We start from the raw sequence: 15,409 nt of genomic DNA on the forward strand, positions 1-15,409 counted from the left end.
ATATATATACTATATATAATATATATATATACTGTAAATCACTCACCCTTAATAAAGTACAGGGCTCCCCTATCAAGGCAATTTTCATTTATAAATGTATTCATTGCCCATGACCCCTCAGTTGAACTTTGATCCCAGGCGTTGTAAATGTTCAACCTGCTGATGTGATCACTCTTGGATGATCCACCATACCACTGCTTTACCTAAATGAATATGAACACTCGTTGTTTAGAATACCCATGCCACCTAGAAAATTGAGACCCCTCTAATTCCAAGACCCCTCTAATTCGAGACCACTTATTCAAAGAACCAAATAACAATCCCCAGTCTGTTCACACAAAGTTAACACTCTAGTTAGAGGTCAAACCCCAAAGGCAACCCCAAGTTTCCAAAGGTGGCTTGAATTGGAGGGCGAACTGTAATTCCCTAACAACTGTAAAAAGTAATCATTAGGATTCAATTTTACCAAAGTTTATCAACATAAAATCGAAATATATCAAACTACTTAGAATTTGATGCATCCAGACTACTGTAATTTTCAAAGGAATCCGATAACACATAATAGAAAATTTCATAAAAACATTAGGAAAATTTAGTTTATGAACACACACACAATTGTCCAAAACAGATTTTTTTCAAATGCCATTAACATGAAAACTTACATTTGTAAACGTAAATAAATTTAGCTCGCTAACAATGTTTTGATGCTAGCTTGTCTTTTCCAGAATACAAATATATATAATATAGAACTACATGTATGTCGTAGAATGTTGAAATTCTATCGCTTTTAGTATGTTATCAAATCATTTTAATTGTTTAAATATTTATTGCCACATAAATTTAATCATTCAACTCATCTACTGTATTTAGAATTGTCTTATTAACACAAAAAACTTTTGGTTGTTGCTTTCTCTTGTTACTGACCGCCATAATTTTGTTTCGGTTATGAAGAGTTTCTCTGGTTGGTTCTCTTGCACTTAGTCCAGCAACAATTGTCATCACAGGGTTCATACATCTAGAACAACATAAAAACCGGCAAACACATCAGTAGCATTCATGACATACAATTTAACCTTCAGCTAATCCTGCAAATCGTATTGAAACAACTTTCTATTTGAGTGTTAGGCAAGTGTATGGAGGGTAATGATATAGAAAAGTTAATGCTAATTTTCAAAAGAAGGAGTAGCTCTTTCTTTGTTTTGTAATACAAAAATGATAACCTGTGGAAGAGTGGAGGGGTCTTTCTGTTGGTGAATTTGGCTGTACATCGGAGACTATCTTCTATTCTTTAACGAACAGTGTACTATACAATTGCACACTGGACCAATGAGCTTAATTAATGTCTCACTATTTTAAATTGCATTTTAGGCCTCCTCCATGTTGGAGTTGAACCAAGAACCACAGTCTGAGATGATCTCCACGGTTCAGCGCACACACAAAGTCATTTATTAGTTTAGCTAATGGCGTTAAAATGCTCTCTAGTTTTTAGAATGATTAGTAGTATCAACCTCTCAGTCACTAGTGTAAACAATACGGAGTTTTTGATTGCACGACGGTAGGAGGTAGAACATAATGACGTCACTAAAAGTCATCTGCGCATGCTAGAACGTAAAAGTCACCTCGTCGAGTACATTCTGGAATGCAAATATGCAGAGAACGTAGGACGCCAGGTAGGACGGTCACGCATGAGTGATTCCGTTTAGCGTCACGTTGTCGCACAAATCAAAAGCTCCCTGTTTATGATACTGTATCCTACAATGCCGAGACTCGGATCAATGAGAGCACTATTCTCACCTGAAAATTGAGCTGTACACTAGTGCCTTCGCTAGACGAGGGTCTGTGCTAAGCTGTGAAACTTTCTTTCCTAAAGGAGTAAGGCATTCATTTTTGTCCAAAATATCCATCTCTGTTAAAACTTCGATTGATTTGTCAACTATAAAAAAACAATTATTCATTCTATTATACACATTACTATAAAAAGCACACTCTTTGGAAAAGCGTTAATAATTATGAACAGTTTCTTACCCGCTTCAATAGTCGGAGCCTGAAGTGCCTGCGATAGAAATTCCTCAGCATTGACAAGGGGGTTATGAACCTTGGCATGAACTATGACCTGTTCTAATGGCACGCGAAGAAGCTCAGGGACTTGGTACGCATCTAAAAGAGTCATTTGATATAATGAAATAATGAAAATCATAACCTCTTTAAAGGTTATCTAAAGTGTAAAAAACAAATTGAAAATTTAAAAATTATCAAGAGCTTAATAATAATACAACAATACTAATAATCACTGAAATACCTAGCTGTTGATATTCATCTTGAGTGAATAGATGATAACATTCACCAGGCTGACAGCGGCCAGCACGCCCCTTACGTTGTCGAACGTTAGCCTGTGAAATCCACTGTAGGTCTAGACAAGACACCTTAATAGGATTATTAACAAAGGTTAACATAACTGCATTTGGGATGTGTAGCATGGTAATCAAAGCTCACAGCAGCGACAAATGTATGTGTTTCAATGGCGCTTTTTTTTGTACGGTCAGGCTACCGTTTTTAGCTACAGAATCCTGACACCAATCATCTGTAAAATCACTAAAAGTGAGCATAAAGCAGTATAAAAGCAGTGCATGAAGGTTTTTTTGGAAATGCTAAAGTTAAGTGCGGTCCTCAGTGTTCAAAAATTAAAAATTCCCTTTGGCCCTCCAGCCCACTTTCATGCCCACCTGTGAAGTACATGATAATGATGATGAAAACCATAATGATGTTAATGATGGTGAAGACAATGATGTATATGATGATGAAAGAGGACAATGATGTAGATGATAATGAAGACAATGACGTAGATGATAATGAAGACAATGATGTAGATGATAATGATGATGATTAAGACAGCGATAATTAGATTGACAACTGGTCAGTGTTCCTTAGATACTCACCCCTAAATCTGAGTTGTAACCTTGCTCCTTATGATTACCAATGTTGATCACATAAACGACATCATTGATGGTAATAGACGTTTCAGCTATATTGGTGGCAAGCACAATTTTCCTTACACCCTCAGCTGGTCTAGATTGTTAAGAAAATTTGAAGGGAAAGCTTTTATAAAGAAGGGATACTTAAGGCTGATACATGATGATATCTAGTGTATGTATTATGTGGGAACAATGAACACTTCTGGAATGTCAATCAGAATAGGTCTACATGTGTTTGCGTACGTTTATGCTGTCATTTTGTCGCCCAAATCCATTATTTGGGAGCTTTCGATTGCACAACAACGGTAGGACGTAGAACATAATGGCTTCACTAAAGGTAATCTGCACATGCGAGAATGTTAAGTTCTCTTTGTCGCATGGATTTTAGGACGCAAATTGGCCAAATCTACATATGCAGAGAACGTAGGACATCCAGTAGGACGGCAACGCATGAGTTATTCCATTCTACCGTCGCATCGTTTAACAAATCAAAAACTCAAATCTAGCATTTAGATTGACTTAGAAACATATCTATACGCTATTTTAATATTTCAATTTTTTTTTATGTATAGTTTTAAGCCACTGATTTTTGTGTTACAGTTTTTAATACAACATCATAAGTAATAATATCAGTGAATTTAAATTATATTAAAATTAGGTTTGAAAAACTTCTGCCACAGCTTGGCAGTGGAGGATCTAGGAGTCTTGTAATGGGGGTGGGACTGACGGGAGGGGGCTGATGGGAGGATGCAAAGGCGAAGTTTGGTGCGCTCGATCATTAAGTGAGGGGTCGCTCTCTTAAAAAATGAAGTGAAAGAGGTGATTTATAACTACTTAGGTGTGTGGTTTTTTGCTTTAAACATCTTCAATGAGGCAGCGGAGGGAGGGGGGAACTGGTGGTGCACAAGCCTTTTTTCCTCCTAGATACGACACTGCAGCTTGGACATGCAGGACATTCAAAATGGTCTGTCTGTACTGACAGTTACAAGAATTTTACCAACCTCTTGAATATCTCCTGCTGTTCTGCAATGGAGAAGTTTGAATGTAATGGTAAAACCAGGCGATTTCTTCTATCCTGTTAAAAATAATAATATCGAATATGTGCCTCTCTTGATTAATTGTCTCTTCTCAAAAATGAGCTTTGGCTTTGCACAAAATTAAGAAATTATAAAATACAATTCTGGATTTATATAGCGCCTCACGTTGACACAACTTTGAGGCGCTGAACAATAACAGAGAGGAAAAACCAAAACAAATCTGCAATAAGCCTAGGCCTTATACTCTAATTTGAATAATGATTGCAGAACATACAGTGTTTGTATGTGTGCCTGAATGCATGTATGTATATATATACTGGTGGTAGTGTTTCTCTATACAAGTTTAATATCAAGTAACTTCATCAAAATGTAATATTGGTCAGTGAATAAAAACTTGCTAAGACAAACCTGGTAGTGATTGTCTGTCAGTCTGTCTCTTATACACATCTAGATGTGTATAAGAGACAGACCACGTCTTCTCGAGTAATAACTTAAAATGGATGTCTAGTGTACACATCTGGCTTACACGCGCTTTAAAGAACCCACTGCATGTTTCGGAAAAGTATGGGGTTATCTCAAGGCTATGGTTCCTTTCAGTCCCTGTCGTCGTGGAATGAGGTGACCATGTGTAGCTACTATATTTATAGGCAGTCACGGACAATGCCAATACACAATTCAGCATAATGACGCTACAAATTATGGGCTATTCTCCTAACTTTAAAGTATAAGAATTCCTAAATCTGCATGTTACGGTCCTAATCCAATTTATAAATAATAACATCCAATCACAATTAGGAATTGATTTAAGACTGGTGTAACAATAGCCACTGCCTCAAGTTAATACAACTGACCTGGATTTTCTGCTGTCAAATTTGGTCTGGTATCTTTGCTAAACTGAATGTAACTGTTACCTGGCCTCTTAGGTGGCACTCCTGTGCTCAACTGACATTTTAGTAATATAGCAGGTGATCTGCAAAAAAATGTTCACAATCACAATTTATATGTAAAGTATTCTGGCAAGCACAATTTTCCTTACACCCTCAGCTGGTCTAGATTGTTGAGAAAATTTGAAGGGAAAGCTTTTATAAAGAAGGGATACTTAAGGCTGATACAGGATGATATCTAGTGTATGTATTATGTGGGAACAATGAACATTTCTGGAATGTCAATCAGAATAAGTCTACATGTGTTTGCGTACGTTTACGCTGTCATTTTGTAGCACAAATCCATTATTTGGGAGCTTTCGATTGCACGACGACGGTAGGACGTAGAACATAATGGCGTCACTAAAGGTAATCTGCACATGCAAGAACGTTAAGTTCTCCTTGTCGCATGGATTCTAGGATGCGATTTGGCCAAATCTACATATGCAGAGAACGTAGGACATCCGGTAGGACGGCCACGCATGAGTGATTCCATTCTACTGTCGCATCGTTTAACAAATCAAAAGCTCAAATCTAGCATTTAGATTGACTTAGAAACATATCTATACGCTATTTTAATATTTCAATTTATTTTTATGTATAGTTTTAAGCCACTGATTATTGTTACAGTTTTTAATACAACATCATAAGTAATAATATCAGTGAATTTAAATTATATTAAAATTAGGTTTGAAAAACTTCTGCCACAGCTTGGCAGTGGAGGATCTAGGAGTCTTGTAATGGGGGTGGACTGACGGGAGGGGGCTGATGGGAGGGGGCTGATGGGAGGATGCAAAGGCGAAGTTTGGTGCGCTCGATCATTAAGTGAGGGGTCGCTCTCTTGAAAAATGAAGTGAAAGAGGTGATTTATAATTACTTAGGTGTGTGGTTTTTTTTGCTTTGAACATCTTCAATGAGGTGGCGGGGGGAGGGGGAACTGGTGGTGCACAAGCCTTTTTTCCTCCTAGATACGACACTGCAGCTTGGACATGCAGGACATTCAAAATGGTCTGTCTGTACTGAAAGTTACAAGAATTTTACCAACCTCTTGAATATCTCCTGCTGTTCTGCAATGGAGAAGTTTGAATGTAATGGTAGAACCAGGCGATTTCTTCTATCCTGTTAAAAATAATATTATCAAATATGTGCCTCTCTTGATTAATTGTCTCTTCTCAAAAATGAGCTTTGGCTTTGCACAAAATTAAGAAATTATAAAATATAATTCTGGATTTATATAGCGCCTCACGTTGACACAATTTTCAGGCGCTGAACAACAACAGAGAGGAAAAACCAAAACAAATGTGCAATAAGCCTAGGCCTTATACTCTAATTTGAATAATTATTGCAGAACATACAGTGTTTGTATGTGTGCCTGAATGCATGTATGTATATATATACTGGTGGTAGTGTTTCTCTATACAAGTTTAATATCAAGTAACTTCATCAAAATGTAATATTGGTCAGTGAATAAAAACTTGCTAAGACAAACCTGGTAGTGATTGTCTGTCAGTTGATCAAAAACATTTTTTATTTCTTGCCAGCCAGGAAGAAAGCACAAGATAGCACCCTAGAATACAAATAAAGGATGAATAATATGATTAAAAATACAGTAACTATTACTTCAATGATTTTTAAACATTGCTAATGATGAAAGACAACAAATGTGATGATCATGATGAGTGATCATGATGACGGTGAACTTGATAAATGAAAGACAAATAAGATGATTACAATGATGATGGTGACTATGTTTTACTAGAGCAATACATTTAGGTATTGTAGGTAGATATTATCTGTTTCACAGTGAAGGTAGGAAAACAATAGAGAAATGAGTATACACACATTCAAACCACAGGTAATGATTAAAAGCGATAGAAGAGCCTACCATTAAAAGACATGTCGTTCTCACACATCTTGCAGAGTCTCACGCATTTAACTTCGACCTCACACCCTCATGTGAGCCCTATATATTCTCACGCATTCCAGAATTCCTTCAAATTATATTTTATAATGTGGTATTTTCTCAAAACAAGCATACAACATGTAAAAACACGACTATCGGCGCTAGTGATCCCGTAGCGATCGTCACAGTGTTCGACACCCCCTTAGCAGAAACTGAAGAAAACTAAATGGGATATCAAAGTGGCACTTTGTATCAATGTTTCACTGTAAAAAGTTATGTTATATGACTGTATTTTCCTTAAGGTTTGTGACCTCACACATAATTTTCAAAAAATGCCCAATCTCAAGAAAATCCAGAAGAAATCTCAAGCAAGCCAGTGTGAGACCCTTGACAGGTCTGCATTGGTGGATACGGGAGCTATAGAAGATTCTATTACTTTAATTAAACAGCAGATGTAGTTGCAGTTGCAGTAGTCAATGGTGCATCAAATAGTCTTGAAAGAAAGGGGGGGCTATTGGGGCGTGAAGGGGAAGTGGAGGAGCTCGATGACTAAGTGAGATGGTGCAAAAGAAGTGATATGAGGTGATTTTTAACAACTTGAGCATGATTTTTTTGCTTCGAACATCTTCAATAGAGGGATCAGCTCAGGGGACGGGGTTCTTATGTGGGGGGACGGGGTTCTTTTGTGGGGGGACATGCTGTGGCTGCAGAAGCAGTAGTGCTATGAAATATATACCTATGTAGCTGACTTACTTCTTGCTTAGTGTCATCAAGATGATTGATAAGATTGGTTACAAAGTCAAAATCTGTAAATGGGTAACGTATCTTGTTGTCATCATTACCGTTGATGGTTCTTTGCAGACTACGACCAATCATTTGCTGTATCTCTGGTAGGAAGAACTCGGTCACTGGGTAGGTGAATCCAGGCACAGATATGATTGGACAACTAATTTTATGAAGATACATAAAAAATTAAATTAATCAATGGTCAATGATTGTTATAATTCTTGATCTCTAACATGATATACAATACAACAGAGTAAATACAGGTCTCCCTCCAATTAAAGACCCCTTGGGCCTCTAATTAAAGACCACCTCCAATTAAAGACCACTTTTCTGTGTGGTCCCAAATGAACAAATTTCTTTTATCTGTATTATTATAATTAGAGACCAAAGCTGCTGAAGACCGTGGAAATCACCAGCCCCCAAAAATGGTCTTTGAATTGGAGGGAGACCTGTAATAATTAACCAAGATGAATAAGAGAAAAACAGAACAGAAGGAAGCAAATCAACTCAAGTGTTTTTCATCAATTTAAATATTTTATTGAGCATCTTAATTTCTTCTTTTAGAGACAATAAAATATATTCTGATATAACATTTAACAAAACTTCTAAAATACTACAAAATCAGTATAAAATCAATATATTTTTACTTACTTTTGGAAATAGTCACTAAACATCTTTGAATTAATTGAAGCACTCATTAATATTACATGAATATTTGGATTTTCTTTGATCAAATTCTTGACAAGGATTAAAAGAAAATCAGTGTCGACATCTCTTTCATGCACCTCATCAATGATCACATGACTTATGCCTAGAAAATAAATAAATGAATACGCATATTCACATGATGATAGTACCTTTGGTATGCAAAAACACCTCCACTGATGATAATTAATGATATTTAAAGGTTTATACTGGCCTCATAGCTCAGCTTGTAGAGTAGCCAAAAGGCCTTTTTAAAGGCTTTGGTTCAATTCATAATGGGGACATGTTTTTCTCAAATATTTATGATGATGATGCTAGTGATGATGAGGATGATGATGATAATTAAATTGAAGGTGATTTTCTTTAGATTGATCAAGATTCACATTGTAAACACATCCTCATAATCCAAGCAAAAACTCCAATGATTTCTAACACTTTCTCGCCCCTGGGCACACTGTCTCTGGTTATAGTCCATCAATTACATACCTGTTAAACTTGAATTTGTTTGTAGTTTCTTGAGCAGTATACCAGTGGTACAAAACAGAATGGAGCCGTTGCTATCTGGAAGTCTACTGTTCAACCTCACTTGATATCCAATTGATTTTCCCACATTTTCTTGCCTTTCATTTGCAACACGCTGAGCCACAGAAATAGCACTAATTCTACGAGGCTAGTAATTGATTAAAAAAATTATAATTCAGTAAACATTATGAAACATAACTGTTGATAATCAAAGCTTCTTTTAACAGACAAGTAGCGGAAAACAATGGGTTAATGATACAATAACATCTATGATAATGTTGATTTATGTAACTACCTGTGTAACAATAATATTGCACTCTGATCCTTTCTCATTTCTAATGAAATCTTCTAAAATAAATTGCGGAACTTGTGTCGTTTTTCCACACCCAGTTTCACCAGACAACACCACCACTTGATTGTTTCGAATTTTTGAGATTACTTCTTCTCTTAAAGTTAAAAAAACAACAACATAAAAGCACTATTAGTACAGAAAAATGGTCAGGGGCAACTTAATCAAATGAATAATAACTCTTTCAAGTCAGTTGCCCCTCAAATGCAACATATTGAGAATGCTAGTGTTTCCTTCTTCAGAGTGCATAGTTTTTGGCATTTCCTGTACTTTAATAAAAAAAAAAAAAAGCAAATGAGACTTTTCAGCAGAGGGTTAATTTAGTTAATCGTCTCCGCAATTTCAATTTGAAACCCTAGTTCCATCAATGGCTGATGATAGAAAAGAAAATCATTAAGGGAAACTTCCTTACCTCATATTTGCGATTGGAAGTGACGCAGCTTCTTTTCTGAGAATTGACTGGGAATTTTCTAAAACATTCAGCTGATCTAATAGTTTGTGATTTTTTACAGCTATATTTTGGTCCGAGAGGTGAACTAGCGGTTGTCCAGTAATAGCATCAATTACCGGAGACTTTGATTCTTCAGAAAATGAATCTAGAAACCCTCCAGCAACTAGGTCTTGTTGACCTGGATTGCTATTAAAATGCTAAGAAGAAAGAATACTCATTAAAATTTGAAAAGATGTGGGTGGTAATGGAACATGAAAAAAAAAGGGTCAAAAAGATGACTATAACACTAGCGATGGTAGAGAAAATATGGTCAAGAAAACTGCTGGATGTAGAGTGGTAATAAATCCATCAGTGCTGGTAGCCATGGTCAGTTGCTGTGATCACTGTTCGTCTGCATTAGGACGTGCATGATTTCTTAGCAGTACGTGCACTGACACTTTTCATACAGTTCTTCGCGATACTTGACGATACAAAGAGGATGAGTAAATTGATTGGGGTTAATGAAGTTTATTAGGGGTTATTAAGTAGGCCTAACCTCCTAACGAAATATTCCTTTACATTGTAACTGTAGTAAAATCACTAGGCACTATATCGATTAGTGATCAGTCGCAATAGGAAAATTCAGTCCAAATGAAAGTGATGATGTCACCACTGATTTATAAAGCAGTTCATTGTAATTTTGTACTGAAACTCATTGGCTGACTTTTTTTTCCACGGTGTATTGCTGATCAGAAATTATTTATATATTTATTTAGATTAATAGTAGCTTGTGTGGCAGAAAAGAACGATAGGAATGGCAATAATGATGATCATAATCATGAGGATGATTTTTATTATTAGGAAAAGCTGATAAGCTGACTTCAACCTACCTTCAGATTGTCAAGTCCTTGAAGAACTTCATTTTTGAGTTTTGGTGTCAAAGATATCCAAGACGGTTGAAGATCCGCCTTAAAAAATGACTTAATGTCATCTTTGTTATAAAGTAACAACTTTCCTGGAATACGAGGTCGGTTGTGCTTGTCAAGGTAACCCAAGTTCTATCAAAGACAATGAGAAGATGGTGAGTTACGAATTTCCATCAAATAGTATACAAAACATGCTGAAACATATGAAGAGATTGAAGAATGTAAATTATTTCTACAGATGCTTCGTTCTTTTAAAATTATGTTTTTTAAAGAGTCGCTGACAATGAAAACAGGGGGAAGCAGCTGATGGATGGATACAAAAGTATCAATTAGGAAAACAACAATACAGTAATGCTTTACAGTGTGAGATCTGCAGAAACACTAATTTCCACCTAATTGAGCTTCTCATGTACAATGGAACTATCATTATACAATGAAGTATACACTTAAGTGTTCAGCTGCAAATTAAAATTATACTGTGTGAATTATGAATCCAACTTGATATATTATTTTACAACAGAATCAAAGGATCCTGGATCTAATATTTTACAAATGAATAAATTGAATCTTGAATAAATATAAGTAGAAACATTATTATGATATACTGAATGACATTACAAACACAATAGAGGGATTTGGATATGATTGTTTACAGGTGGTCACATGACCTAACTTGGGTATACATGAAAAACATTACAGTGCGATAGCATAGGAAAAGATAATATGATTGTTCAAAATAGTGTTTCTTTACTTATCCTAGCGTTCTCCTTGGATTGTATGCTTTGAAATTTAAGTGATCCTCCATAAACCTTAGCTGGCCCTAACATCACAGTGTAGATCGCGGGTCGAAGACCATCATGCATACCTAACCATGCCGCAGATGTGCAGGGACCTAGGCCTAACATTTGTCGAAAAATCTCAATGTTTGCGGCCAGCATCCTTTACAGCATTAGCAAACCATTAAGGCAAAATTCTTAAGTTTCACTTCAAATCACTTTGGTATGGTTTACTGGGAATTATGATGATCTATTCAGCAATAAACAAGTGACAGCCGCTATACACCAACCTCCATGTAAAACACTGCTGTGTCAGTGGATTGTTTATATCCAACACCCAAGTCAGGTCACGTGACGCTCATCGCCAAATCCCTCTATTGAACTTTGATACCATAATAGCAGCATGTACTATGAAATACTGACCTTTGATATCACAATACTATACAGACTATAAAAAAATACGGACCTTCAATTTAGCACAAGCAAGTGCAGCTGCCATTCTCTCTGCTTCTACTTTCTTCCTAGCACTTGTGACAATTTCAAATTGCACCGGCCAATTAACAGTAAGTACACTTCGTTTTAGTTTACTCCCTGTAGTCTTATATTGCCATAGTGATTTGACTTTGGATGCACCATGCATCAAAACATTATTCAGGATTTCTTTAGGACGTTCAAATTCCTTCAATGCCTGCCGGGCATCCTTCAAAGAAAATGCTGTACATTGAAACAAAGATTAGATTTATTTAGACTAGACCAAAAAGTGTACACAGTACAATATACAAAACAAGAAATGAATGACAATGAAATGAAAACAAATAATAAATAATAATAGATGGATTTATATAGCGCAAATAAACTAGGGGACTAGTTATTGCAGACAGACACAGTTTGCCCTAGACAAAAAAACAAATGGTTTAAAGCAATTCAAGAGTTTGTGTAAGCGAGAGCCACTTTGGCTTCACTAACATTTCGCTCCATGGCAGGTCTTCAAAGCTCAAAATTGGCCATCACGCACATCATAAAAATATAAGAAACACAAATATATTGAAATGGAAAAAGAACCAAATATTAACACATGTGACATGTCATTACTTGGTTTTATTAAAGGTTTCACTGGCCGATCTAAACTTTCACTTACTATGTATAATAGCTGTCTCTTATACACATCTAGATGTGAATAAGAGACAGAAAATACACCCGAATAAAATGTCTATTGTAAACCATAGCTCAACCAGGGTCAGAAAATTGTGCAGAGTCAGTAACTTACATCCTCCTTCTTCGCTGTTGTTGTTGAATGTTGTGGTGGGGCTTGCAACACCGGACCCAAATTTAGAACGAAGCTTTGGCTCAATAGTACTTGAATTCCCATTTCTATTGTTACTGTGAATACGACATGATGACAAAAAACTAAAGTCAGTTAAATTTAGTCCGAAACGCGACCTTTCGTGAAATTTACGAAAATATTGTGATCCATACTTCCATGCAATGTGCGCAGACATCTTGGATTAGCCTTCTGGAACCAAAATAATTGGTTTTTATGAAATTTTAAAATTGAAAAATAAATTTACAAAAATATACTTTTACGATTAAAAACAAATTAGTCTACTTAAAAATATATTTTAAAATTTTAAGTTAATAATATTTTTATTTTAGTTATTTTTATAAAATAATAGTATTTGAAATCTTGAGTTGACAAGCGGGCTGACGACGCATACGGTACCGTTGAGCTGCAGAGTGTGTATGTTTATTGGAATGAGTGTTTGATTCATGCATTTTTTAATCTGAAGCAGGTAGCACCAAAAGCATTTTTTTAGTTGAATTTCTTTCTATTTATCAATTGCACCTTAAAGGTTCATAGATGTAATTTCTTTCCTGTTGTTGTTCCAGTTGTTTTCATAAAATGTATCCTACTTCCGCCCCTTCTTCCTACTCGCTCTGTATTTTACTTACCGTGTGTAGGCCGAGGCCTAGACCACTTTGAAACTTTATTAATTTAGGTGCTGGAAGGTGCTACTAAAAGGGCACACATTATTAGATTATCACCCTTTAAAAAAAAAAAAGTGATGAGGGTGGCAGTTTTTTTCCCCCATTAGAACAATAGAATATTGCCTTTTTTTATCGATGAGGGAGGGACTGTTTTTATTTGGCAAGAATATTGTAAATATTGTATGAAAACTAGTTTAATTTTATTGTTTTTTAAAGAGAACGTATTTCCTGTCACAAAATTGCATTGTATTTTTTATGCTGTCAAAATAAATGATGCGGCAAAATTTTTTTTTTATTCCCCCCATCAATATTTTCCAAATTTTTGATGCGGGCGAGAGTGATAATCTAAAACTTTTTTCTATGCCCTAAGTACAGCAAGGTATTGTGTACGGTATCTGTAAACATGTTCACTTCAGTTTAAAAAGTAAACTGTAATAGGCATAGGCTAGTTGATGTTAACATATGCTGTGAATGCAGTGCGTACGTATGTGACACTGACAAGCCAATCCAATGAGCATGCATGAATTTATCACCCTCACGCGCATGTCTTTTATGGTACTGAGAAAAAAAAAATTTTTGTGCATGTCTTTTATGGTACTGGAAAAAAAAAATTTTTGAAAAACATTTTTTTTTATTTATTTTTTTCATTTATTTTATTAAATAGTTAGATATTGTTTGCATTATCTAAACCATGTTTTACTTTGAATATCAATGCACCAGCACAACCCAAGTGTATTTGGCTTTAGCAAAATAGAAAATTAAAAAAAACCTTCCCTCCCTCATTACTTTTCCTGCCCAGATAGGGTGATAAACTAATAATATTTTTTATGGGGCCTAATAAATAGGGCACAGAAAAAATTATTAGATTATCACTATCAATTTTTGTTTTTAGATGCCCAAAAATAACATCAGAGGTGTTTTGGGCAATCAGTTTTTTCTTTTTCTTTCTTTTTTTCCCCTTCTTTTTATACCAAAAGCAGGCCTGGGCTGGCCAGCCCCCATCCCCACTAAATTCTAAGGGTTGGAATGTCTAAAAAGGGTAAATAATAATTTACCTTGAAAGGTTAAAGAAATAATAGCATAAATATATCATTATTTTGTACTATCTTCACAGCTGTTGAGGACGAAAACACTACAGAATCATGGCATGTCAATCAGATTACACATGCAAAATTGGACCATCTATATTGAACTCTGACCTGTCAATTCTTGCCAGCGAGTGTCAGAGAATGCTCGACAGTGGTGCTGACTTTTTACACTTGGACGTTATGGATGGGTAAGCATATTATTGTTAGAGATCCAGTGGTGGATCCAGGAATTTGAAATAGAGGTGGCCCAGAAAGGGAATTCAACAGATGGGGGTCCAAACCACTACCCTACTACAGTTTGTGGCTCTGGCATTTCGAGATGGCTGGAAACGGTTCTCTCAGTCTTAAATATGATCCACTTCCATTTACCACTGTACTGTGAGTTTTAATATTTTATTGTTATAAAAATTATCACTTTTATTATTATTATTATACTTAGTACTTTTTATTATTGTTATTTTTAATTAATTTATTTATTTTGTATATTTTTAGTAATTGTTATTATTAAGGTACTACACTACTGTTATTACTATTATTATAATTATTATTATTATTTTATGTTTTTTGAAAATTGTTTTTTTTAAATTATTATTGTTGTTGTTCATTATACTGTACTTCTACATAGATATGGAAGTATCAGTTTTAACAGTCCAGCAGGTGCAAATAGACATTTCATTTTAATAACCAACAATAAACATTGTATGATAGTCATTTTTAATTCCATTTTCAGTCACTTTGTTCCTAATCTTACATTTGGTCACCCTGTAGTGAAGTGCCTACGCAAGAAGATAACATCTGCATTTTTCGGTGAGTTATCTCTATTTAATCTGTGAAGTTTCTGAAAGTTAGAGTAGTGTATCCGTGGGTATATATTTTAATATGCTAAAAGCTCTAACATTTAGCATACAGTAGTGATGGGCTCTTAATTAGTATCGGTGGCAGATCTAGGAATTCAAAATAGAAGGGGGCCCAGGGAGAGCTTTCAAAGATGGAGGGTCTAGACCAC

At 35.4% G+C, this 15,409-nt stretch overlaps 2 protein-coding genes across 2 annotated transcripts in view; one reads left to right on the plus strand and one right to left on the minus strand.

Moving 5' to 3' along the window:
• The window catches only part of LOC117110769 (ATP-dependent RNA helicase DHX30-like), an 18,391-nt gene extending 5,563 nt beyond the window's left edge, over positions 1–12,828 (minus strand). The window contains exons 1-16 of the mRNA XM_033253567.1: positions 12,597–12,828; positions 11,796–12,043; positions 10,518–10,685; positions 9,610–9,845; positions 9,144–9,294; positions 8,813–8,996; positions 8,273–8,432; positions 7,589–7,781; positions 6,422–6,499; positions 5,978–6,051; positions 2,937–3,066; positions 2,300–2,423; positions 2,026–2,157; positions 1,795–1,933; positions 925–1,015; positions 47–203 (exon numbers count right to left, since the gene is read on the minus strand). Coding sequence (XP_033109458.1) covers positions 47–203; positions 925–1,015; positions 1,795–1,933; positions 2,026–2,157; positions 2,300–2,423; positions 2,937–3,066; positions 5,978–6,051; positions 6,422–6,499; positions 7,589–7,781; positions 8,273–8,432; positions 8,813–8,996; positions 9,144–9,294; positions 9,610–9,845; positions 10,518–10,685; positions 11,796–12,043; positions 12,597–12,828 — 2,497 coding nt within the window. The remainder of the gene's footprint in view (positions 1–46; positions 204–924; positions 1,016–1,794; positions 1,934–2,025; positions 2,158–2,299; positions 2,424–2,936; positions 3,067–5,977; positions 6,052–6,421; positions 6,500–7,588; positions 7,782–8,272; positions 8,433–8,812; positions 8,997–9,143; positions 9,295–9,609; positions 9,846–10,517; positions 10,686–11,795; positions 12,044–12,596) is intronic.
• Positions 12,829–14,432: 1,604 nt separating this feature from the next.
• LOC117110720 (ribulose-phosphate 3-epimerase-like) overlaps positions 14,433–15,409 on the plus strand; it is a 10,718-nt gene continuing 9,741 nt past the window's right edge. The window contains exons 1-2 of the mRNA XM_033253494.1: positions 14,433–14,591; positions 15,134–15,210. Of these exons, the coding sequence (XP_033109385.1) occupies positions 14,458–14,591; positions 15,134–15,210 (211 nt within the window). The 5' untranslated portion in view covers positions 14,433–14,457. The remainder of the gene's footprint in view (positions 14,592–15,133; positions 15,211–15,409) is intronic.

This window comes from Anneissia japonica, unplaced genomic scaffold (assembly GCF_011630105.1).
Source record: "Anneissia japonica isolate Jap-2015-1 unplaced genomic scaffold, ASM1163010v1 scaffold2756_len2360902_cov194, whole genome shotgun sequence".
Lineage (NCBI taxonomy): Eukaryota > Metazoa > Echinodermata > Crinoidea > Comatulida > Comatulidae > Anneissia > Anneissia japonica.